We start from the raw sequence: 27,705 nt of genomic DNA, 5'->3' as shown, positions 1-27,705 counted from the left end.
GTGATAAAGTTAACAGACTCTGAATATCCACTGTTGAATGTTTACATAGATACTGAAATGAGGATTGTATTTTACATTTTGTGAAATTGCTAGCGTTCAACTGTGTTTTGGATACACATAAATTGAAGGAATGGGCAAACATAACTGATGCTGAGCCAGCATCTGAAGATATTTATATTTAGAGGCAATTTGTTGATTTGTTGTCCGACTGGTCATGGATACTGATGTGCCAGAGAGGTGGAAAAGCTGTTTTTGTTAAACCAGCACTATAAAATAATTTATCCTCAGTGAGATCCTGCCATCTCATAGTGGGTTTAATCACTGTGTATAGTTACACAATTCCTTTAGTTCCATCCATTTTCTAATCTCTTTATCCAGTACAGGGGAGCTGGAGCCTATCCCAGCAAGCAACGGACGCAAGGCAGAATACACCCAGAATACATCACAGGGCAGACAAACAGACAGAAACACACACTCAGACACTCACACGAGTGAGTGTGGCTTATTAGTATTTCCATAAGCCAATTAACCCTACCAGTATGTAGGAACCTGTAGAGTACCTGGAGAAAACCCACATGAACCCAGAGAGAACATGCAAACTCCACACATGCTGTACCCCAGGAATTAAACCTGGGGCCCTAGCACTGTAGGATAGCAATGCTAACCACTGTGCCACCATTAGAAATGGATGGATAGCTTAGTTATCTTTCTAGTTCACAGATTTGCATGCATAATTTTATTTTGAAAGTCACTGACATATCTGGTGTAACTGTTGTATTTATGAAAAAACTTACCAAAAGCATGCTAAACACTGCCACCCTATTCCTTAGTTAATACATTTAATTGTTATAAACAGTTAAGACTGTTATTAATTGTTGATAGCAAAATATTTTAAAATGTATTTTATCCTTATATTTTTTTCTTTACTAATTCTGTATTTTACATATTTTTCAATACTCGGATTTAACGTACATTTGAACAATGACTTGTATTTCAAATATTGAACTAAGTTAGACATAACATTCAGAAATACAATCGAGAATAGTTTTGTGGCATTTGTTTTGATGACACTTTGCTAAAATTGATAAAAACCTAAAGGCGATTAAAATCTATAATCTTTCCACATGTCAATGACATTAGGAAGTACAATAAACTCCTGCTTTGTTTAACAATGCTTTTAAAAATAAATATATTTGGTGAGAAAGCTATCCTTAATGATCATTAAAGGACTGGAAGTCAAAGGAAATGATTTACGTTGCTTAATTTGAAAACCTAAGTTATACAGGCAGACGCGATCTGTGCCTTAAGCGTTCCAGGCTGCAGACGGCTCATTCTGTATTACAGAGCTCCGCGCCTCCTCCCTCTCTCGGTGCCGCGGCTTCTCTGACGGAGCGCAGTGGAAGGGGAGATATTTTCTCAGACTCTGATTGGGAAAAAAAAGACCTACTGATCTGCTTTGTACCATAGGAAAATAGTATAATGTTTTTTTTCTTTGTGTTTATAAAATTCAAGTGTTTTAAACGTTTGATTAAAAAGTAATTTACAGCGTAAGTTTCCAAGCTGATCACGAGGAAGAAAATCACCTGTTCTTGTGCGCATAAAACGTTTGTTTTTCAACTAAACTAACCTTTTTAAGTCATGCAATTCGTAAGTTAGGCAGGGTCATGTCATTGTTTCTTATTTATGATTTTTTTAAAACTGGTGCCTCCAGTTAAACTGTAGAGATTCTTGTGTGAAGGTGTCGGTGTGTTTTGACTATGGTACGTGTGAGAGTACTGTACTTGTAGTATAGTGAGTAGACATCGCGAGACAACAGAACGAGAGAGTAGAAGGCGGGAATATATGGTGTAAGGGCATGATTTGTGTAGTTAATGAAACAGTTTAAATAATATAAGAACGGCTCTTTATTGAGATACACAACATTTATGGCGACGAGAGATGAGTGCTCGACGAACTCAAAGCGAGCAGAACACTGCAGGTTTTCGTTCTCTTGTTGGTAGAAACGAACTCTTGAATATGCGCCATGGAAGATGCGGCAGCCGCGCCGAGAAGCTTTGCTTATGCCCAGCTTTCTCCACCGCTTCCACTGAACCTCGGAGCTCCGGATTTGTATACGGAATACAAGATATGGATGGAGTCGTACAGATTTTTTGAAATAGCCAGTGGATCTACAGAAGCTCCGGATGCCGTGAGACGTGCTATATTACTGCACTGTATCGGGGCGCCTGTGCAGCGGATTTTCGCCAACCTCCCTGGAGAAAAAGGTACATATGAACAGACTGTAGCTGCCTTAGACACCTACTTTACACCGCGGAGAAATGTGGTTTTGGAACGGCATAAATTTAGGCAGAGAACTCAGTCTCAGGACGAATCTGTTGATGCTTTTGTGAATGCACTAAGAGAACTGGCTAAATCGTGTGACTTTGGAGTGTTGGAAGCTGACATGTTAAGAGATCAGCTTGTGGAAAAATGTGCACGTAAGAGACTGCGTGATAAATTGTAACAGGAGGAAGGGCTGACTTTAGAAAGAGCTCTTACAGTCGCTAGAATTCATGAAGCAGCTCAAGCAGAATCAAGACTCCTGACTACCTTCATCACACACAGGGGTTGTTACTGTTTCAGAAAAGTTCCTTTTGGCTTGTCTGGTGCCTCAGAGGCCTATCAGAAGGCTATGGACTCGATGTTGTGTGCAATGCCTGGTGTTGTATGGTATATGGATGATGTTGTAGTACATGCGGAAGATGAAGAACAACTAGAACAGAGGCTCAGGCAAGTATTCCAAAGATTCTAAGACAGAGGCTTAACTTTAAATGAAGATAAGTGTATCTTTGGCCTGAAAGAGATCGAGATACTGGGACATTTGGTCACTGCAGAAGGAATAAAACCAGACCCGAAAAAGGTGACAGCTGTTTGCAGTGCAGACCTGAGAATGTTGCACTTTTGCGCTCGTTCTTAGGCACTTGTGGATTTTTGATGCAATTCATTCCTAATTATGCAGATATATCAGAACCCCTTAGAAAAATAACAAGGAATGGACATCGGAAACTGAGAAAGCCTTTGCCAAGTTGAAAAGAGAACTTGTAACTGAACTGTGTCTGGCATACTTATACTAGATGCGCCAACAGTAGTGATCAGTGACGCGAGTCCTGTAGGGCTTGGAGCAGTATTGCTACAAAGACAAGAAGATGGACAGAACAAACCAGTGGCATATGCAAGTCGCTCACTTACCCCAACAGAAAGGCATTACTCGCAAATAGAGCGTGAAGCCTTGGGTTGTGTTTGGGCAGTGGAACATTTTAGGACATATTTATGGGGAGGCAAGTTCACACTTCAAACGGATCATAAACCCCTCATTTATATGTTCAATCCCAAAAAGGCAACATTGTTACCGCCCAGGCTACAAAGACTTGGATTGAGATTACAGCCATATGATTACAAAATTGAACACATAATAGGGAAAACCAATGTCACAGACTCATTCCTTAACCAGACACAGAAGACAGTGGTTATGTAGAAACCTATGTTGATAGAGTGCTTTCAATCAGCACTTATGAACTGCATGCACTGACACTTGAGGAATTTAAACAAGCAACAAACGAAGATGCCACATTGAAATTGTTGATGCCCATAGTGGAAAAAGGACAGTGGCCTAATACAATTCCAGACGAACTGCAGCCATATCACAGGTGTAGGTTGGAGTTATCTACATATGATGGACTGCTTTTAAGAGGACAGAGGATTGTGTTACCGAAAACAAAAATCAGACAAGCACTGAAAATAGCACATGAGACACATCAGGGTGTGGTTCATACAAAACAGTACCTGAGAAGCAAATTTTACTGGCCTAGCATGGAGAGTGCTGTTGAAAGACTAGTCAGAAATTGTTCCACTTGTGTGTTGAATCTGCCATTGCAGGAGGATCAACCTCTCCAACCACTTGAATTACCACCAAGGCCTTGGATAAAATTGGGCATTGACCTAGTAGGTCCCATTCTGAATGAGTACATATTGACTGTCATAGACTATTATACTTCTTACCCTGAGGCAGTTGTTGTACCAGACATATCTTCAGCCACAGTTATTAGAAACTACCACTAGAGGTAATAACAGATAATGGCAGGCAATTCATAGGACAGTTGTTTGAATCATTTCTGACTAACTGTGGAATTAAACACATCCGTGCATCACCTTCCTATCCGAGAAGTAATGGCAAAAGTGAAAGATTTCACAGATACCTGAAAAGGGCCTTGAGAGCAGCTGTGACAGAAGGAAAAATATGGAGAAAGGAACTCCCTAAGATTCTGCTGGCTTATAGATCAACACCTCACAGGGCATCTGGAGAAACCCCAGCGAATCTTCTCTTTGGACGTGATATCCGGACTAAACTACCAAACGTGGAAAAGAAAGAAGAAGAGCCGAGGGACAGTCAAAAGACAAGATATCCATAGACATCATGAGGAGTACACACACAAAATGAAATTATATGCAGACCAGACACATCGAGCAAGAGATCACAACTTCAAGGTCGGTGATGTAGTGTTTGTGGCTGGCCTAGACAACGGTAAATTGGATGCCAAGTTCAAAGACACTCGCTATGTGTTGCTTAAACTGCTAGAAATGAGGTGATATTTAGAAGTGACTTAAGTAGAAATTGAACTAAAATTTGAGTTGGTACGCATAGAAATAGTTGTGAAAAAAAAAGTTAAATGTGTTGAATAGAAATGGAAGGTTTTACATACATTTTGTTGTAATAGTTAATAACCGTTTACTGTGTTGATATAGAATTGTTACAATAGTATGGTAAAGTTATGGACTTTAAAAATAACAAAGGAAGGGATGTAGTATAGTGAGTAGACATCGGGAGACAACAGAACGAGAGAGTAGAAGACGGGAATATATGGTGTAAGGGCGTGATATGTGTAGTTAATAAAATAGTTAATATAAGAACGGCTCTTTATTAAGATACACAACAGATATAAAGACGCGGAAATGTGTTATATAGCGTTTGATAGTGGTTGCACAAGGAAAACGAAGAAAAAGTAATTTCGTGAGTACGAATTGTAAATCGTTCCCTCGATATAACTATTTTTCCTACTGATGGCCCCTCCCAGGCTCCGTAACAAAGTGTTATCACTTAAATTATTTAAACAAATACCTTTCCCACGTATTTATACGTTTTTTGTACTTCGGAGATAACTTCGGAGGTATCAGACAGTACGCCGTCTTGTACTCTACCATTTCTGTCAATAAGCTTACGTATGTTTTAAATCCAGTCGAGTATGTTCCTCCTGTAGCCTTGTGTGAATTTATGTAGTTTTCATGTGCATTTTTTGTTGTTTTAGTACAGTATGTGAATATAATGTTAATATTAATACATTCAGGTGAAATACAAGTTATAGTGTAGTTCAGCCAAGGTAAATAAACATAGCAGAAGGGCTTTAGTAGCGTGATGCTAGCGACATTAAGTGACGCTAGCTTGGCAGCACCTTTCAAAATAAAAGTACCCTAACCCTGCTTTAGGAAAAATAAATCCTGGACCAGATAAAGTCACATTTATAGCACAACAACAATTTGTACATCCTTAAAATTGGGTGGAATGTGATACAGAGACGCACAGGTAATAGGAAATTGCCGTTCTTCATTATTTTTTTTGCTTTCTTGCAATCTCTTTGGTGTTTTTATATCACTTTCTGCTTGCAAACTGACACAGAGCTGTGCTCTTCTAGACAGGAAAAAGTCTAATTCCTGACAAAACAAAAAATTGTGCCTCTCCAAAAGTAGCTCAAATTTATTCTACAGACCCATAGCTAATAGAAAATCACCTTGGTTTTGTCAGATAAGTGTCTCTGTCAAAACTGCTGAGGTATGTAGAGCACCTCCTATTACCAGACTGGGACCGTGCAGTGATGAGCAAGGTGTGGTCTCACTCCTGTCATGCCCAAAGAAAAATTTGTGCCTCTTCAAAAATACCTTAAATTTATTCTACAGACCCACAGCTAATAGTTTTTTTTGCCACATAGGGTCTCTGTCACAACTGCTGGGGTTGATAAGACCACCCAGACTGGGACATGCAGTGATGCACAGGGAGTGGTCTCACTCCCCTCCCAAACAAACAACAAATTGTGCCTCTCCAAAAGTAGCTCAGATCTATTATACAGACCCTCACCTAATAGTACATAACCATGGTTTTGTTATATAAGTGCCTTTGCTAAAGTTGACTTTACCTGGTCCGGGATTTTTTTTTCTAAAGCAGGGTTTAGGCTTTCATTTCATTTTAAAAGGTGCTGCCAAGCTAGTGTCACTTAATGTAGCTAGCAGTACATTACAATTTGGCAGTACTGCTACGTTAGCAGTAGGCTGCAGTACGTGTCCCAAAAGCCTATTATACTCACAGATTGATTCAGGTCTGTTTCAGGTGGAGGCGCTGCCAAATTAAAAGTATCATTTTGTTATGCCACATTAAGAACATTAACATTGGTCACATTAAGAACTTAGGTCATCCCATGTGTTATGTTCTGTATGAATTTAATGTTGTACCTCTGGTTATGGTTTCACTTCTGTGTTGATATTCAGGTACACTTTCACTGCTATAGCACCTGAACCTGTCTGACCCCCATGTTGACTCTCTTGATCCAACTCTTCTCTAACCTTATTCTGACCTTCAGCAGCCCTGCTGTTGTGTTTAGGGTGAGTTATGTCAGTAAGAAGAGAATTCTACCCTGCTAGGCCAGAGCCAACTCCTCTTCTACAAGAGCAGGATAAACACAGTCTCAGGTGGAGGGTCTGTAGAGGGAGTGAGAGTTTGAGGGGTTGGTGAAGAGCAGGATCTCACTAGAATTCCTCTAGTAAAACTGGAGATACTGTAATTGTTTGGGGTGCTATACTGTAAGGGTTCTAGTGAATACAAGCTATATTTTAGTTCAACCAGGTTAAATAAACATGTACTGTGCTCATTGAACTTGAGGGGGTCCGAAGCTACGTGCCCCTAGAGTAAGAAACTGGAGAGCGAGAATCACAACAGCACTATGGGGAGATCAACAGATCAACTAGTGAGCTTGGAGATGTGGGTGAGTTTAAATTTAATAGACAGGGGGAAAAAGGGAGAGATTATCATGAAAAAAGAGGAACAGAAGGGACTGGATTAGGATTGGTAAAATGTCTGGAGAGGATGAACATACAGTAGTGCAAGGCATCCACATTAATTCTCAAAGAAAAAACACTCAGGATGTGTGGTTGTGTTCCGGCTGCTGTTGTGTTCAGGGTGAGTTATGTTAGTAAGAAGAGAATTGTACCCAGTGCTCTTTCTGCTGGGCCAGACCCAACTCCTCTTCTACAAGAGCAGGATTAACACAGTCTCAGGTGGAGGGTCTGGCGAGGAGGGGAGTGTTTGAGGGGTTGGTGAAGAGCAGGATGTCTCTAGAATTCCTCCAGTAAAACTGTAGACTCTTGTCTGAAGGTGTTGGTGTGTTGTGACTATGTTACATGTGGGAGTCTGTGTAGAGGGTCTTTCATGTGTAAAACGTGTGCAGTGTTGTGTAGTTTTGCAAGGGATGAGATTTGTTTAGTTTCATGATCAATTTCTTTATTCTTTTTATTACTTTTTATTACTTTTTGTAATAATAATTATATTATTGCTTAATATAATTATTAATTATTTTTTGTGGTGTTATAGTTAAAACCCCTGTTTTTTTTCTTCAAATGGTTTATTTTCTTTAAATGGGAAAGTTGTTTTTCTCAAAATATCTACAAACATCAAAATCTCCAGTCCACTTACTCCAGTATTGGTCATTTACATTTGGGATTAATAAACCATCTGAAGAAAAACAACAACACTGTAACTAACTAAAATAACTATAAGAAGATGACATCATAATAAAAAATAATAATAAATGTGAAGCAATTTTTATTATGGTTAAAAGTCAAAGTCTCTCTATTTCTGTTTCCAATTTCCAGTCACTGTAGCTCCGTGTGTCTCCCTGTTTCCCACTGTCTCCCTTCCTGAAAATTTCTTCTCATCTTTCTTCTTCCTCCTGGAACCCAAATTTTGATGCAGCTGTTAACTTCATCATCCTCATCAATGGACACTCTGAGATGGATAATGACATGAAGTTGTATATTGCTGCTGAGCTTGGTGTTTAAGTGAAGACTTGGAAAGAAAGATGTGGAAGAGCTGTGCAGATGTTCAGCTGTTCTCCTGTCTTTTTGTCTGCAGGATGGAGAGCTGTAAACTAACAGAGAGATGTTGTGAAGATCTGGCCTCTGTTCTTCAGTCTCAACACTCCAGTCTGAGAAAACTATATCTGAGTGAGAATAACCTGGGGGATTCAGGAGTGAAACTGCTGTCTGCAGCTCTGAGGAATCCCTACTGTAAATTAACAACACTGTGGTAAGTGAACACTGGTGATTTCTTTGTTTTTTATTGTTTGATGTAGATATTCTGAAATGCACAACATTCACTTTTTCACATACATCAGAAAGTAACACCTAGGAAGTACAAAACAAGAAAGAAAGAGGGCATACAGAAAGACAAAAAACTGCTACGCAACTTTATACAAGTTCTTGTCTCTGGCTTTTTTGTTAATATCTCATTGCTGAGAGACTCGACATGCAAACTTTCCCACTTTGCCCATCTTTTTACACATATATTTATGTTGTTGTTGATTTATAATTCTGTGGGTAACATTGTCTATGAGATTCATTCATAGAGTCCTTCTTCATTTGAACACAAGGTCAGTCCAGCTTTAACCAGGTTCTAGTGATTTATTTCATGGCTGCCGTCTTGACAGTTCTTAACAAGTATCTTTCTGCCTCTGAAGGCAGCTCATCTGGTGTTTGTCCCAGAAGAAAAAGGACTCCAACTAAGGATTGTTGTATATTTCTTCAAGATTTTGAAGACTGGACCAACCCAAATTTCTCATTTGTATCTTACTCTTAACTCTTGTATTCCTACTGTATTTTTTAATATTCTATATACATCTGAAAGGATGTAGCTGTGGAAGTGAGTTAGGTATGCAAACTTTATCAATATGTTAACCTCTTATTTTAGTCTCATTTAATTCTTCTCAGCTTTGAATTTCCCCAGTGTTTTCTCCTCTCTCTGTGTGCTTTAACCTTGCCTGTTTGACCACGTCTTGCACTGATCCCTGTGCACTGAACCCTGCATGTTAAACGACTCTGCCTGGTGCTTTAATCAGTTCCTCTCAGCTCAACCCTTCCATTTCGATCGCGTCTCTAGTTTCACTTTCTCCTGCCTGCCCTGCTTGCTTCCAGCAGAGCCCGCACCTGGATTCAGTCTCCAGCTTACTGCTTCCATCAGCTCAGTGCAGGAGATATCACACTGGGGCCCTAGGTTCAATTCCAGACCTGGGGTGCTATCTGTATGGCGTTTGTATGTTCTCCCCATGTTTGTGTGGTGTTCCAGTTTTCTCCTACAGTCCACAAACATGCTGGCAGGTTAATAGACTTGTGGGAAAGCTGGCACTGGTATGAGTGTGTGCTCTTTGATAGACTGGCATCCTGTCCAGGGTTCAATCCTGCCTTGTGTCCAGTGCTTCCTGGGACAGGCTCTGGGTAACTGTGACCCTGAATTGGATAGTTGTTTATTAAAAGTTATGTTGATGGTGTTCAAATGCAGCACTACCACTTTGTCAATTAGCTGACAGTATAAACATATCCCTGTAATGACAGATAAAGTCAAATTTCAGGACAAACTTCAGTCTAGATTTATTTGGGAGGGAAGAAAACCTCAGGTAAAACCTACAGCACTCAAACACTCCCAGATCTACAGTCTAACTTCTGTGCAGCTCAGCTTAAAGCTTCAACAACCTGAGTGACCGCTCCCCAGCAAAATGGTGAAGAGGTTTCCATCTCACTTAAAACATTATGTTTTACACCTAGTATAACTCAAAGCATTATGAAAATAATTAAATTCTGCAATTTAAATACATTAATCACTTATAAAAACTCAAGAAAGGAATAGTTGTTTTGAGGGTTGAGAGAAATAGCATGGCACCCTGACTTTAAACCACACAAAATAGACAGAAGTTTTAGAAATGGTCATTGAGGGGCATAAGACAGAAACAAGGAGGAAGACAGAAATCCTGGAAGTACATTCATTCTTGTTGTCCCAATCCTTCCCAAGAGCAAGGGAGAAATTAATTTCCAGTTTTTTAAGTTTTGCTTCATGTCAGAATAATGTCAGATTCTGTCTGCACTGCTTCTCGGAGGTTTCTACTAATGTAGGATCTAAATGATGGAAACAATGATTTGGACGAGCTGTGCAGATGTTCAGCTGTGAGCCTGTCTTTTTGTCTGCAAGATGAGTGAGTGTGGACTTACAGAGAGATGTTGTGCAGATCTGGCCTCAGTTTAACACTCCAGTCTGAGAAAACTCTATCTGAGTAACAATAACCTGGGGAATTCAGGAGTGAAACTGTTGTCTACCACTCTAAGGAATCGCAACTGTAAATTAACAGAACTGTGGTAAGTGAACACTGGTGATTTTTGTGTTTTTTTATGTGCTAATGCTGAGACACAACATTTTCTTTTTCACATGCATCAAATAATTAACACCTAGGAAGTACAAAACGAGAAAGAAGGAGGGCATATAGAAAGATAAAAAACTATTACGTGATTATATACAAGTTGTTGTGTGTGGTTTCTTTGTTAACACCTCATTACATATTAACATGACATATTAGACATCTCAACATGCAATCTTTCCCACTTTGCCCATCTTTTTTACACATACTATATATAGGGATGCAGCCATTTAAAATGCACGGAGTAAACTGCGGTAAAACAAGGAATCACCTTGTAAAACTGCCAGGTGGAGCTAATAAAGCTTAACATCTTATGTGCAGCATTTGAGCTGTCACCAGAAAACACATGGTTTCGAATCCCGATCACTGCTGAAGGACAGTCTTTTTCCAATTAAGAATTTAAGTTGTATACTCTTTAGATGTTTAATAATTTTAAACTGTGTATTACAGCATGTTAAGCATTAAACATTAAAAATTTGGTATATTTTATAAAAGCAAGATTACTCAGTTGGACAAAAGTACACAACCTTCCACCTGCATCATAAATATTTTAATTATGCAGAAATATTTGATGCATCAAAGTCTTTCCGAAGATATTACTAATAGTATTAATAATGAATGACCTTGGACAAGCTGTAAATTCAATGTATTACCGTGTTAATTACACGTATTACACTTTCTTTGTAACCGTCTTTGTAAACGAAAATACTTTATTTTTTAATTGACAAAACGTAACACCAAAGCACTTCTGATCACGTATTGATTTCCAATTATACAAATTAAGTTTTGAAAATCTCTGATTCACCATGCCTTTCACATGCACATAAACGATATTAATTTAGGAACATAAACATATTATGTAAACTGTATATGGCTGGTATTGGTAGTTTAAATAAAAAATACACACCAGTATTTCTAAACATTTTAAGTATCAAAGTTTTACATGTGGGTATTTTGGAAACGTTTTTATGTGCCTGTTCTGACTATATTAAGTTTATATACATTGTAGAAAATTACTGTATAGTGTTTGAACATTTTCTGCGAATATTTTGTTATCACAGTAAAAACACGCATACTTTTTAGAATTTGATTAATAGGGAATATAATATGGAATTGCTTATCTAAAGAAATTAATAACGATATAATTATATTCATATACTATAGCTCAAATTATCACAGTAGTACACTTTCTTTGGAAATGTCTGTATCAGTTTCACTCCTTCCCATGTGATTACTTCTGTGGCGTAATGGGTTAGGCATGTGCTTTATTTACCCCCATTACCCCCATTTTGATTAAAATCGCAAACGCGTGTTTAATTAAATGCCTTTATTGATTCACAATCTGACAATGCATTGTAAATCGTTATCTTTGTCTTTTAAGTCCCTTAGGTAACTTTAAGCATAGCTTTCTCACCATTTAAATTTATTTTTCATACCATCATTAAACACAGCAGGAGCGTAATGTATTTCCTAATGGTATCACACATGGGAAAATTAGATTGGAATCATTTTTATTTTTTTAATACATTTGAGAAGAGTGTCATCTATACAAAAAAAGTTGTATTTATTTAATACCACTTGATAGTTATATTAATAGAGATAAGAATTAAAGTTGTATACTGTTTAGACTTGTAATCATTGTAAACTGTATTACAGCATGTTAAACATTAAACGTGAAAAAGTTGGTATATTTTATAAAAGCAAGATTGCTCAGTTTTACAAATGTACACAACCTTCCACCTTCATCATAAATATTGTAATTATGCAGAAATACTGAGATGGTTAATTTTAGTAAATATGTTGACAAATATCTGAATTTTTACCAGAAAAAGTAGTATCCAGCTGTGAATCAGCTACGTGACCTTGCCCCCGTGAAATTGTGGGAAAGAGGTTTAGTGGGCAGTGTAGTGACCATAGTGTGTTTTAATACACTGTGTAGTATAACAGTATAAAGCTTGTTTTTTTTATGTTTGTAAACGCTATTCTTGTAAGTACATTTAGTACAGTGTGCTTCTCTGTGTTAGCTGGTGGGCGAACGTTTGAGGTGAAAATTCATCCACAATGAGTGTACCTTTAAAGCAGAGAAGACCGCACCAAACGTTTTCGGCTCTGTATGTCGCTCAAGACATTTCTCTTTGACACTTTCTTTAGTCATAGAGGTGGGAAGATGCCTCCCCCTTCCCTCTGCCTGCCTCACCTGTTCCCATTTTAACCAATTTAGTGGTTTCATTAGTGACAAAGGCTAAACTTTCTTGGAAATAATGTATTTTATGTTTTGCAAGAAACTGACTTGCTTTAACAAAATATATTTATAAATCCTTTTCCCTGGCAATCTACCTAAATGCCCATCGCCTCTTTTTACACTTGTTAAAAAGAACATTTCAATGTTAATGCGACACGGAAGATGTTATTAATAATGTAGCACTTTCTGGCTCACCTGTGTATACAGCTGAAATGTCACTGTTTAAACGAATAAGAAATTAGATTGCTCATAAATCTAATAACTTATTCTGCATAAACATAACGTAATTGCTCTCTGAAAATGCTCTTTTTCCTGTCCGTTTAAAGTTATACTGCGCAGTGGGGGACGGTGCGCTATTTTGTCAGCAACCTGCTAATCTGCTTAACACCTGTAGAAAACATGATTTTATTTCTGTACGGAATGCGCGGAAAGTGTTTCAAAAGTTTAATTAAGAAGTAAAAAGAATTTACAGCTTACACAAAGACTCAAACTGCAGTATGGAAATACGAGTTTTTCGGGGAAAAAAGGACATTTGATTGCTGATTTCCTTATATTTATTTTATAAATGCTTTTATTTATTCACAATCTGACAATGCAAGACAGAACAAAAGCATCTGTGAAATCACATTCCTGAATGTCCCCCACTGCACTCAACAATCTTAGGAAGAACACGAAACAGCCTGTTAACAGCTTGTTTTTTGCCTAATCTGTCTGCTGCTAAAAAATCACGCCCAACTTTTTAATAGCAGCAGACAGATCAGCTAATCAAGGAAGAAAACAATTATCTGCTGTTTGCTGCTGAGGCTGGGAGAGAAAATCTTCTCTATAACTCTTCAGTTTACAGAGCAATTTCGCCAGAGCCTCACCTTGTCCAAAAATACTCTTCTTGTGTCATTTTTTTTGGTCGGTATTGAAAAGATTTAATCATTTAATCTCTGTACTGTGTATGTTTTAATCTGTTTATTATTAAATATTTCTATGGAATCTTACAACTAAAGGGAAAGAGGAGCACAAAAAGAAGAGGAGCATAATGCATCTTATGATCATAAACAATATTAATTTAGGAACATAAACATATTATGTAAATTGTACTGTATATGGCGGGTATTCCACTTTCTCCCTAAACATTTTAAGCATCAGAGTCTTACATGTGGTTATTTCGGAAACGTTTTTACGCGCTCCTTCTGACCATATTAAGTTAATATACTTTGTGAAAACTGATAGTGTTTTAACCTTTTCTGTAAATACGCTCGTTATTGGAGTAAACAAAAGCATACTTTTAGAATAGGGATTAATAGGGAATATAATATGGAATTGCGTATCTACAGAAATTAATGAAGATATAATTATATTCATGTACTGTAGCACAAACTGTAGTATAAGACTTTCTATCGATATGTGTATGGCTGTTCCAGTGCTTTTTTTTCCCATGTGATTGCGTTTGTGGCATGATGGCTTAAGTGACTTATATGCCTGGGGTTGAGTGTTCAAACCCACCTATCACCATGAGTTTTCTTTTAACAAATAAACATTTCTTTGAAAAACTAAAATAGCAAATATTATGGACACTATATTGACGTTTTTTATATTTCTAAATATCACAACATGTTCGAAGCCAAGTCATTTATTAATAACAACGAATAATTTCAAACTGCTACTGATATCATAACTGACAGTAAATATTATTGATACTATTTTGTCATTACAAACGTATGCCATACGGCTTCCGTGTTACTGAAGCTTTTGTCACTAATGTAACCACTAAATAAAGACATAGAAATCGCTACATTACAAACTGTATATGGCTGGTGTTGGTATTTTATAAAAAAAATACAAAGTAAATACATATAAGAAAGACAAGCAGTTAGAAGTCTTCTGAAATGAAAGGTTTTGAGGTTAGATTTAAATGCACTCAGGGTAGGTGGCTGGTATTGGTATTTTAAATAAAAAAAACACACGAGTATTCCACTTTCTCCCTAAACATTTTAAGCATCAAAGACTTACGTGTGGTTATTTCAGAAACGTTTTTATGTGCTCCTTCTGTCCATATCAAGCTTAATATTTGAATATTAAATATGTTAAAAAAGTGAATCCTGTTTTATTATGGTCTGTAGCTCAAATCCTGCTTAACTAAAAATTAAACACAAGAAGAGTATTATTGGACAATGTTGTGAGGCTAAAGAAATCAATAACAATATTAATTCAAAGATCTAAATATATTTAACGCATACGCCGGACATTAGAGGGTGTGTCTGCTCGCCTGCACGGTGATGTCACCGTCTTTCCCTCTGATAGCTACAGTAGCAGGAACCTGTACTGTGTGGATCCCTTTAGATCTCCCTTCAGATTTCAAAGGTTATTAATAATATCTTCAGTGTCGCATTAACATTAGAATGTTCTTCCAAGTGTAGAAAGAGGCGATACGCAATGTGTCTTCTTCATACATTTTCAGTTTACAAGATCATTTATTATGAATAATGTCTTCCGTATCGCATTAAAATTGGAACGCTTTTCACAGGTGTAAATCCACCTATTTTCTAATCGCTTTATCCAGGACAGGTAACAGTTTCACCCCTCCCTCTTCCCTCTGCCTATCTGACTTTCTTTTTAACCCTTCCACACGAATCGCAGTGGGTGAGAAAGAAAAAAAGTGAAACAGATCTATTATTAAACTATTATTCCACAATGCCGTGTACTACATGGCCGGTAGGGAAACTAAAGGGAAATTTTAGTAGCTGAGCATAAAAAGAAGAGGAGCATAAAGTGTTTGATTGTCATAAACAATATTAATTTAGGAACTGTATCAGAGATATTTTTTTAACTGCACTGCATCGGAGAGAATGAGTATAGCTTGTGGGAAATATATTTTTTCTGCATCAAAGTTTAACTCGTTCAGAGCGCCCTATATTACAAACTCCAAGCGTTTCATTTTGAGCCGAAGACCCTCACACCTGAAGATGCCTTCACAGCCGAAATGTTGCATTTTCTCTCTTCTCTTTTCATCTTGGAATAAACCTATTACTTGTTCCTTTTATTTTTATTTTAGATTAGATTAGCAGATTAGCAGGTTACTGACAAAATAGCGCACAGTCCACCACTGTCCATTGATATAACTTTAATATAAACAAGATCTAATACCTGGTGCACTCCAGGTGTAAATTCAAAAAGCCTGAATTACGTACTATGCTTATGTCTGCGAAACACCTGATCATCTACAGTACTGTGACGCTTTCAGTGCCTTGTGTATATTCTAAACGCAGTGGGGGCAGGGTGTGTGGGGACAGGTTTAGGCTGAAATTTAATTTGTGATCTGTATTCTTCACACCTGAAACACTGTTTTCTCTGAAAGCGTTTTCTTCCCTGTTTAGCTGATCTTTTGCTGCCTGCGCATGCTTACACAGCTCCCTGTGTGAATTATCATACTTGACTGAGAAAGCTTTAGAGAACTTAACATTTGTATTATTAACAAATTGTAAAAATGACTTTTACATTGGCGTTATTAATTTTTCACTTAAGTGTATGGAGGAGTGTCAGCTGTCAATGAGAGCAAACCCCCCTCTTAGGCTGGGCAAACGATATTTTTTAAATTAAGGCAAATGAAAATGAAGGATGTGCTAGAGGTGTAAAAAATACAAAAATACATATGAGCAAAAAGTTTTAGAAATGGAGCACGTGAAAGGATTTATAAATATATTTTGTTAAAGCAAATCAGTTTTTCCGCAACACGTAAAATACATTTTTCCAAGAAAGTTTAGCCTTTGTCACTAATGAAACCACTAAATAAAGACATAAATATAGAAATCTTAAGATTTTTTTTATTTCATGTTGGTAGCAGGATGAACTGTCAGGTTGAGCTAAGTGTATATTTTGTCGCAGAGTTGCTGCAAGATGTTAACAGTGGAAAAAGGTATTTAGAAATGAGTTAATTCAAGAAGAAAATTTTCAGAATAATTGCAAATCTAGCAGGATAGAGAAAGCACAAAAAATAGGCAGTTAGATTGATCAGATTAGTATGAAAAGCCATTTAGCAAAGAGGGAATGAGAAAAGTGACAAACTAGTATACTTTAGATCTTTTTTTCTGAACCAGGAAAATCTGATCATGTTTCTCTATAACAATAATAAAAAGCTTTATTTTATATAATACCTTTAAAAGTGCCATCTCAAAACAATATAGCAGGTGTAAAACAGTTATAAGGACCACAGATTACAAAGTAAATACATATAAGAAAGACAAGCAGTTAGAAGTGCTACCAAAATTAGAACATGAAGCAGATACAGACACTATGTCTTTTGAAAAGAGAGGTTTTGAGGTTAAATTTAAATGCACTCAGGGGAGGTGACTCTGATATCACTGGGGATACAAATTCAGAGCTTTAGAGTGCAGCTAGAGAAGGTCCTGTTATCCACAGAGTGTAGATGTTCTCGAGGACAGCTAGAAGACCAGAGTCAGACGGATTGAGGATTTTGAAGTTGACTCAAAACTCGAAACCTGATAGGAAGCCAGTGCAAGGACTTGAAGACAGGCGTAATGTATCCCGATCAGGATTCTGGCTGTCCAATTCTGAACATATTGGAGATTGTTCAGTGTGGTTTTTATTACCCCAGTGACCTGGATGTGCATTTATTAATTCTAGAAAAAATACCTTTCTTGATTTGTCTAGTTCCCTTTAAAAGAAATTAGTATTCCAAATGCAGAGTACTACATGGCTGGTATTTACATATGATATTTGTGATTTAAACAAATTAACACAAGCAGTTTTTAGGGATTTAAGTGTTGGCTGAGTTATTGCAGGATGTAAGACTAGTGATGTAAGTAGGAAAAGATAATTTTGGGAAAGTTGAGGAATACACTGATAATAAGAACACTTCCTAATGGGGTTAGGCATACTTTTGACAAAATGACAGGAGATGTTATAGACTGCAGAGGAAGATGATGAAGTTAACAGACTGTATGTTTCCATACTGTAGATCCTGAAATGAGGATTGTATTTTACATTTTGTGTAGTTGCTAGCATTGAATTGTGTGTTGGATGCACATGAAATGAAGGGTTGGGCAAACATAGCTGATGCTGATCCACAGAGCCAGCATCTTAAGATGTTTATATTTAGAGGCAATTTGTTTAAATAACTAACTAGGTATGGATACTGATGTGCAAGAGAGGTTGAAAGGCTGTTTCCTTAAGCCAGCACTATAAAATAATTTATCCTCAGTGATATGCTGCCATCTCATAGTGGGTTTCTAACACTGTGTATAGTTCCATCCACACAGTGCCTTTACTTCCATCCATTTTCTAATCTCTTTATCCAGTACAGAGGATTTGGAGCCTATCCCAGTAAGCAACGGACACAAGGCAGAATACACCCTGGACATAGCGCCAGTCCATCACAGGACAGACAGACACAAACACACACGCATCAGGGCCATTTTTCCCATAAGCCAATTAACCTACCCATACCCATAACCACCTACCCATTAACCTAGCCATATTTTGGAGTGCGAGAGGAAATCATATCACACATATGGAGAAAAAACACGGAACCCAAAAAGAACATGCACACTCCACACACACAGGATGGCAGGAATTGAACCTAGGACCCCAGTGCTGCAAGATAGCAACGCTAACCACTTGGCCACCATTAGAAATGTGTGGGCTGTTTAGTTATAATTCTAGTTCAGAGGTATGCATGCATAATTTAATTTTGAAAGCCACTGAGACATCTGGTTCTGTTGTATTTATGAAAAAAAAACATACTAACAACTTTGCCATCCTATTCCTTAGTTAATAAATTTTAGTTTTATAAACAGTTTACATTGTTAGCAAAATATTTTGAATGATATCTTACCCTATTTTTCTTTAATTTTGTATTTAACTTATTTTCTGATAGTCAGATTTAATGCATATTTGAACAATAAAAATATGGTATTACAAGATGCGGGGAAAAGTGCAACAATTTATTACAGTGCTAAATTTAATATTATTGATTACTAATAGTTTATGCTAACACCTAACTTTCTAAATTAGACGTATTCAAAACAATGAACTAAATGTAACATAGCATTAAGAAATACAATCGAGAATAGTTTTGTGGTGCATGTATAGATGAAACTTTTCTAAAATGTATAACAAAATAAAAGACAATTAAAATCTGTAATCTTTCCACGTGTAATGTCATTAGAAAGTACAACAGGTTCCTGCTTTGTCTAATGATGGTATCAAAAAGTAGTCAACGTGGTGAGAAACCTGTGCTTAATGATAATTAAGGGACTTAGAAGTCAAAGAAAATGATTTACATTTACGTTGTTTAATTTTAAGCACTAAGTTATGAATGCAGACGCAGAACGGCCATTGTGCAGTAAAGAGCTCAGCGCTTCCTCCCTCTCTCTGACAGAGCGAAGTGGGTGGTACGCTATTTTCAGAGCCTCTGATTGGGAGAAAAAGACCTGCTAATCTGTTCTACATACCAGGAAGACAGAATATGATTTTTTCTATTCGAAACGTGTGTTGTCTTTATGAAATTTGTGTATTTTAAACATTTAATTAAGAAGTAAAAACCTTACAGCATACACAGAGATTCTAAGCTGATCATGAGGAAGAAAAATCAGCCATTTTTTGCACATAAAAAGTGGTTATTAACTATCAAAACCTGTTTTTATAGGTTTAAAAGTCGTGCAATGTATAAGTTAAACAGGAACACTTTTTAATTATACATTTTAAACACTTTAATTTTGTAAACGCAACACACATTCTGTACAGATACAGTACAATCACATTCTCCTGTCTTCTCGTGGTATAAATCGAATTAGCAGGTGATTGAGTGAAATGTTCTTTTTTACAAGTGTATAAAGAGGTGATACAGTATGTGTCTGTAATAAGCACCTTGTTTAAAGGGGAAAACATCACCCACATCTATTACCACTATACAACCCTACTTCAGGTGGCGTAGCCACGTTAGCCTGTGTAGTCTGCAAAAGAACAAGTAATAGGTTTATTCTATGCTGAAGGGAGAAAACGTAACATTTTGGCTGTGAAGCCTTCTTCAGGTGTGAGCTCAAAATGAAACGCTTGGAGTTTGTAATGTATGGTGCTCTAAACGAGTTAAACTTTGATGAGGGCTTGCCAGCGTGGTGACGTCACTGCCTTTCATATGAATAGGAGGGACCTGGTCCGTCAGGGTTGAAGGTGAATCTCACTGTAGCTCAACTGGCTGCTTCCCTGTTGAGTGATGTTGGAGGTGTGAGTTCAATTCCCCAGCTGGTAGAGTGTGAGCCTGAAAGCACTGCATTATTAATATTATCTTCTGTGTCGCATTAACTAGCTCTTCAGTTTATTCTGCCAGACAGTACATGAATATAATTATATTATATTAAATTCTTTAGATACGTAATTTCATAATATATTCCCCGTTAATCAAATTCTAAAATTATGTTTTTGTTTACGCCGATAACCGGCGAATTCACAAAAAAGGTTGAAACACTATCACTTTTCACAAAGTATATAAACTTAATATGGTCAGAAGGAGGACCTAAAAATATTTCCAAAATAACTACATTAAAGACTTTCATGCTTAAAATGTTTTGGGAGAAAGTGGAATACTGGTGTGTACTTTTCTTTAAAATACCAATACCAGCCATATACAGTTTACATAATATGTTTATGTTCCTAAATTAATATCGTTTATGAGCATCTGAAAGGCATGGTGAATCTGAGATATTCAAAACTTACAAATACGTGATCGGATCAACTAAATGCTTTGGTGTTACTTTTTGTCAATTAAAAAATAGTCTTTTCATTTACAAAGACAGTTAGAAAGAATGTGGACCAGGGTAATACTTTTAGCTTACAGCCTGTCCAATGTCATTCATTATTAATACTATTAGTAATGTCTTCCGTAAAGGCATTAATGCATAAAATATTTATGCATAATTACAATATTTATGATGAAGGTGGAAAGGTTGTATACTTTTGTCCAACTGAGCAATCTTGCTTTTATACAATATACCAAATTTTTAATGTTTAATGATTAACATGCTGTTATACACAGTTTAAAATTAAAAGTCTAAAGAGTATACAACTTAAATTTGTAATTGGAAAATGACCATCTTTCAGCAGTGACCAGGATTTGTAACCGGGCATTTTCTGGTGATAGCTGTACATGAGAGGTTAAACTTTATTAGCTCCACCTGGAGGTTTTACAAGGTGATTCCGGATACTATTATAATAACTGCGGTATGACGCGTTAAGATGCACCACTCCGTTTTACCGCAGCGTACTTTGTGCATTTTGAATAGCTGTATCTGTATACAGTTTACATAATATGTTTATGTTCCTAAATTAATATCGTTTATGACCATCAGATGCATTATGCTCCTCTTCTTTTTATGCTTAGCTACTTAAATTTCTGTTTAGTTGTAAAATTCCATATAAATATTCAATATTAAGCGGATTTAAATGTGCACAGTAAAGAGATTAATTGATTAAATCATTTCACTAATTACTAATTTCGGCCATTCTTCCAACAGTTTGTGATCCAAATTTATCATATTTGGCTTGTAATTGGTGTGTCTTCCTATATTGAATATGAACTTATTACTCATATTCTCTCCTTGAGTTCAAGTTGGTGGATTTATACAGAATTGAATGGTTTTAGATTCTTCAATTACTTTAACCTTGCCTGTTTGACCACGCCTTGCAGTGATCCCTGAGCTTTGAACCCTACATGTTAAATGACTCTCCTTCAGACTCTCCCTGGTACTTTAATCAATTCCTCTCAGCTTAAGCCCTGCATTTTTGATCGGGTCTCTAGTTTCACTTTTGCCTCCCCTGCTTGCTTCCAGCAGAGCCTGCGCCTGGACTCAGTCTCCAGGTTACTGCTTCCATCAGCTCATTGCAGCAGATATCTCACTGGGGCCCTGGGTTTAATTCCAGACCTGGGGTGCTATCTGTGTGGAGTTTGTATGTTCTCCCCATGTTTGTGTGGTGTTCCAGTTTTCTTCCACAGTCCACAAACATGCTGGTAGGTTAATTGACTTCTGGGAAAACTGGCACTGGTGTGAGTGTGTGCCCTTTGATAGACTGGCATCCTGTACAGGGTTCAATCCTGCCTTGTGTCCACTGGCACTGGCTCTGGGTAACTGTGACCCTGAACTAGATAATTGTTTATTGAAAGTGATGTTGATGGTGTTCAAATGCTGCACTACCACTTTGTCAATTAGCTGACAGTATAAACATATCCCTGTAATGGCAGATAAAGTCAAATTTCTGGGCAAACTTCAGTCTAGATTTATTTGGGAGGGAAGAAAACCTCAGGTAAATCCTACAGCACTCAAACTCTCCCAAATCTACAGTCTTACTTCTGTGCAGCTCAGCTTAAAGCTTCAACTACCTGAGTGACAGCTCCCCAGCAAAATGGTAGTCATCTCACTTAAAACATTATGTTTTACACCTAGTATAACTCAAAGCATTATAAAAATAAATTTTAGTAAAAGGTAAAACTTTGCACACAAACGTTGTGAAGTCATCTTGTGATCACTGGTAGAATTACAGTTGAAATTTCTGAAAAGTCTAATTTAGTCACAAATTGAGGGCTGTTTCTGGTGGAGGCACCGCCAAATTAGAAGTTTAATTTTTTGTGCAATTGACTGAAGTGGGCCACAACATCGGCTACATCAAGAACCTAGGTGATCCCATGTATTATATACTGTATGAATTTAATGTTATACCTCTGGTTATGGTTTCACTTCTGTGTTGATATTCAGGTACACTTTCACTGCTATAGCACCTGAACCTGTCTGACTCTCATGTTGAGTCTCTTCTCTAAACTTAGTCTGGCCTTCAGCAGCCCTGCAGTTGTGTTGAGTTGTGTTGTGGGGCCAGCAGGGGGCGCTCACCCTGTGGTCCATGTGGGTCCTAATGCCCCAGTATAGTGACGGGGACACTGTACTGTAAACAGGCACTGTCCTTCGGAGGATATGTATTATATACTGTATGAATCCTAACCCTAACCCTAACCCACCTCAATACCTGTCTGAACTTTTATCGCCCTACTCCCCACCTCGCAACCTCCGCTCTTCAAATTCTGCCCTCCTTACTGTCCCCCAAGCCCGTCTACATTGTAGGGGCGACAGGGCCTTCTCCTGCTATGCCCCCAAGCTCTGGAACTCCTTGCCCAAGGATATTAGAGAGTCACCTTCTCTAAACTCCTTCAAATCCAGACTCAAAACCCTCCTTTTCAGAAAAGCCTTTACTTAACTGGTTCCATTCTTCACCCCTCTGCTCTTCTTAATACCATCTTCCACGGTCTCCTCTATTGTTATTGTTGTATTGTTGTAATTATAATTGTGTCCTGTCTTGTGAAATTTTCTTATTTATTGTTGTAGTCTTCTTATTTATTGTTATTGTCATCCTGTAAAGCGCTTTGAGAAGCCACCTTTAAAGGCGCTATATAAAATAAAGTTTAATATTATTATTATATTATTATTATATGTAAAAAGACCTGCAGTTGTGTTGAGGGTGAGTTATGTCAATAAGAAGAGAATTGTACCCAGTTCATTTGAACACAAGGTCAGTCCAGCTTTAACCAGTTTCTAGTGATTTATTTCATGACTGCAGTTCTTATAGTTCCAAACAAGTATTTTTCTGCCTCTGAAGGCCGTTCATCTGGTGTTTGTCCTTATTTGTCTTCAATACTCTTTCGCCAGTTTATTTTCATACCAAAAATGTTTATGATATGCCTGGTGTTCCATTCTTCCAACAGTTTGTGCTCCTAAATTTATCATATTTGGATTGCAGTTTGTCTTTTTTCCAATATTGAATATGAACTTTTTACTTGTACTCTATCCATTAATGTGAATTTCTGTATTTATACAGATTTGAATGGTTTTAAATTCTTCAATTTCTGCCAACGTCCTTTTTCTCATTTGAATGGTACTCTTAACTCTTGCATTCCTTCTGTGATTTCTTTCTGTGATCAATGTGTTAATCTCTTAATCAGTGTGTTTCTTAATGTGTTAATCAGCTAATTGCAGGAGATATATCACTGGGTTCAACCCAGACCTGGGGTATTATCTGTATGGAGTTTGTATGTTCTCCCCAAATATGTCTGGTGATGCAGTTTTCTCCCACCGTCCACAAACATGCTGGCAGGTTAATAGACTTCTGGGAAAGCTGGCACTGGTGTGAGTGTGTGCCCTTTGATAGACTGGCATCCTGTCCAGGGTTCAGTCCTGCCTTGTGTTCAGTGCTTCCTGAGACAGGCTCTGGGTAACTGTGACCTTGAATTGGGTAACTGATTAATAAAAGTGATACTGATGGTGTTCAAATGCCACACTGCCTTCCTTGTCAATTAAGTGATAGTATAAACATATCCCTGTAATGTCAGATAAAGTCAAATTTCTCTGATTTTATTTGGTAGGGAAGAAAATCTCAGGTAAAACCTGCACCACTCAAACTCTCCCAAATCTCTCACAGATCGCCAGCAGCCATATCACTCTACAATTCACAAATGGCAATTCACTGAAACTTAGCAGGTTTCTCTTCGGAGGAGATGTAAAATGGAGGTCCTGACACTCTGTGGTTATTAAAAATCCCTGGGCATCTCTTGAAAATAGTAAGGGTGTAACCCTGGTGTCCTGGCCAAATTTCCCATTGGCCCTTACAAATCATGGCCTCCTAATAATCCCCATCTATGAATTAGCTTCATTACACTGCTCTCCTCCCCACTGATACCTGATGTGGGGTGAGTGTTCTGGTGCACTATGGCTGCTATTGCATCATCCAGGTGGATGCTGCACATTGGTGGTGGTGGAGAGGAGTCCCCATTAACTGTAAAGTGCTTTGAGTGGAGTGTCCAGAAAAGTGTTATATAAGTGTAAGCAATTATTATTATTATTAATAATAATCTACAGTCCTATTTCTGGGCAGCTCATCTTAAAGCTTCAACTACCTGAGTAACAGCTCCCCAGCAAAATGGTGAAGAGGTATTCATCTCACTTGAAACCTTGTTTTATACTTAATTTAACTTGAAGCATTGTGAAAATAAATAATTTCTGCAATTTTAATACAGTAATCACATAGAAGAAAAAGAGTATTATGAAAAAAATATACTGTAGAAAGGAATACACTTTTCGAGAGATTGAGAGAATTAGCATTGGTCCCTGACTTTAAACCACATTAAATAGATGTTTTAGCAGTAGTCATTTAGAGGCATAAGGAAGGTCTGGAACAAGACAGAAATCCTGGAAGTACAGTACATTCAATCTTGTTGTCTCAGTCCTTCCCAAGAGCTAGAGAGGCATCAATTTCCATCTATTGAAGTCTGGCTTCAGCTGATTTTCTACCACCTTTTAGTTACATTTTAATGTTTTCTAGGGTTCTGGGTACTGCAATTTAATCTGCAATAACATTTAATCTTATCCCAGTCTTATCGTAAATTGAATGTATTTTTTGTCTCCACGAATATAGGTTCCCCAATAACATTGCTTCAGAATTTTCTTTGTTTAATTCCTATTCTGAAAAGTTGCTGTAGTCTGTGATTACATCTGTGAGAACAGGAATAGATGTTGAATTTCTGCTGTATACAGATGCAGCCATTCAAAGTGCGCGGTACAGACACCGCAGTACAGATACTGCAGGTATGATGACACGCGATACCGCGGTGCGTGATTGGTTGACCGACAGGGGCACTCGTGGTCCGTTGGTCTGTCGTAGAAAGACTTACTGTAAACGTCTTTACTGTGCCCGTTGTAGATATTTAATTTTACCACTGAAGGGAAATCTTAGTAGCTGAGCATAAAAAGAATAGGAGCATACTGTAACGCGTGTGAAGGCCATAAACGATATTAATTTTGGAACGTGAACATACAGTATATGGCTGGTCTTGGTACTTTAAAGAAAAAAATACACACCAGTATTCCATTTCTCCCTAAACATTGTAAGCTTCGAAGTCTTTAACTAACGTGATACCGGAGTCAACAAGCATACTTTTAGAATTTGATTAAAAGGGAATATAATATGGAATCGCGTATCTAAAGAATTTAATAACGGTATGATTATATCCGTGTACTGCGGCAGAACTGTGTAGGGCTGTTTCGCCTACCTGATCATGTGAGCTGTCTTGTAGCCTACTGGTCTAGGTGCGTGACTACCAACTGGCAGGTTGTGTGTTCAAATCCAGCTGGTGCTGGACTTTTCATTTTTATTTATTTTTTAATCGCGTAACATAAACATATTACCGTATGCAAACTGTACTGTATACAGTATGTATATGTATATTTAATGTCTTAACTGTGCCCGTTTAATTGAATTAAAAAAAATTATTTAACACGAACATTAAGCTGTTTACATCTTCCGCCTGAGAACAGTCACCCGTTGCTACCCAACGCAGAATGGTGATTGGCTGACACTATCTGACACCCCTCTGATTGGAGAAAAAAGACGTGCTGGTGTGCTATACCAGGAAGAGGATTTCTTTCAATTCTAAACGTGTATTTTAAAAGTTTAAGAAGTAAAAACTTTACAGTGTACACAGATTTCTAAACTGATCAGGATCGTTATCTTTGTCTTATGCATAATAATGTTCACCGCTCTGTCCAGCAAATTAATAATAAACTTTATTTTATATAGCGTTTTAAACGAATAAGTAATTAGATTGCTCATAAACCTAATCACTTGCTTTTTCTTTTTATTTAGGCTCAGATTTCAACTATAGATCGTATTATTAATAACCATAATAACAACCAACCAACAAAAACAACCATGTAAACATAATGGTGGTGCTGGACCTTCCAGTTTTATTTATTTATTTTTGAATCGCGTAACATAAACATATTACCGTATGCAAACTGTACTGTATACAATATGTATATGTATATTTATTGTCTTAACTGTGCCCGTTTAAGTATTGAATATTCATATCTAATTTTACCACTGAAGGGAAATCTTAACATAAACATACAGTATATGGCTGGTCTCGGTACTTTAAAGAAAAAAATACACACCGGTATTCCATTTCTCCCTAAACATTGTAAGCTTCGAAGTCTTTAACTAACGTGATACCGGAGTCAACAAGCATACTTTTAGAATTTGATTAAAAGGGAATATAATATGGAATCGCGTATCTCAAGAAATTAATAACGATATAATTATATTCATGTTGCAAAAGAACTGCAACGGACATAAAAACTCCCTTGCATGGTTTCATTACGACCAGAATCTGTCTTGAGATATTTTTAACTTGATTTACAGTATTTGAGAGGTATGTCTTAACACCGATACTACAGTGCTTAAGTACTGCTCACGTATATTTTTCTAGGTTTATATTATGCATTTCATACGGTCAAATTACTTTTGAGCAATAAGAAGCACGAAACGGTATGCGTTTTACTTTCGTTTTGTGCTGGGGCCCATGGATTGATTAGAGATATCAAGTACATACAAGTCATTTTTTAAATGTTGTAGTTCGTCTTGAAAAAATGTTACGAGTACATCATCTATCAACAATTACACAGGTTCTGTTTCCATATTGCGGATTTTGGTTACGTAATATTATTTTCTAGATTTCACGTTGTGAATATGATGGGATGTCTGATGGGATGTTTCTAAAAATCCATCCTCTGTAAAACGTCTTCTCTAGTTGTCCTGCATATGTATTCGCTAATGAAGCTGTGTGTTCTGAGCCTAGATCTCTACATTTCTGTATGAACCAGCTTAGAGGGCTAAAGACAGCTTGTGTTTAAATTGAGTGTAAGGCAATTTATGCTTCTAAAGTCATGGTCAGCATTTATCTTTGTACTGTGCTGTAAACTTGTTCTGTGCCAAGTCACATTATTTTATAGCGTTTTTAAAGCGTTATCAAATACGGTGTTACTGTAGTTTACTGAGTCCCATGTCACATGGTCTGTGATTGAAACCTGTAAAACCGGT

The 27,705-nt window shown here is 37.2% G+C and overlaps 1 protein-coding gene across 2 annotated transcripts in view; it reads left to right on the top strand.

Moving 5' to 3' along the window:
* The window catches only part of LOC148646869 (NLR family CARD domain-containing protein 3-like), an 823,351-nt gene that overhangs the window by 632,569 nt on the left and 163,077 nt on the right, over positions 1 to 27,705 (top strand). The window contains exon 23 of one of the 2 annotated variants that reach the window (XM_088608927.1): positions 8,213 to 8,386. In XM_088608927.1, the coding sequence (XP_088465053.1) occupies positions 8,213 to 8,386 (174 nt within the window). Of the gene's footprint in view, positions 1 to 8,212; positions 8,391 to 27,705 lie in introns of those variants that run through there. The other variant, XM_088608929.1, reaches the window with a different exon arrangement.

Source organism: Lepisosteus platostomus, chromosome 16 (genome assembly GCF_059453375.1).
Source record: "Lepisosteus platostomus isolate fLepPlt1 chromosome 16, fLepPlt1.hap1, whole genome shotgun sequence".
Classification (NCBI taxonomy): domain Eukaryota; kingdom Metazoa; phylum Chordata; class Actinopteri; order Semionotiformes; family Lepisosteidae; genus Lepisosteus; species Lepisosteus platostomus.
Note: the sequence above shows the minus strand (reverse complement) of the source record. Positions and strands in the feature narration are given on the sequence as shown.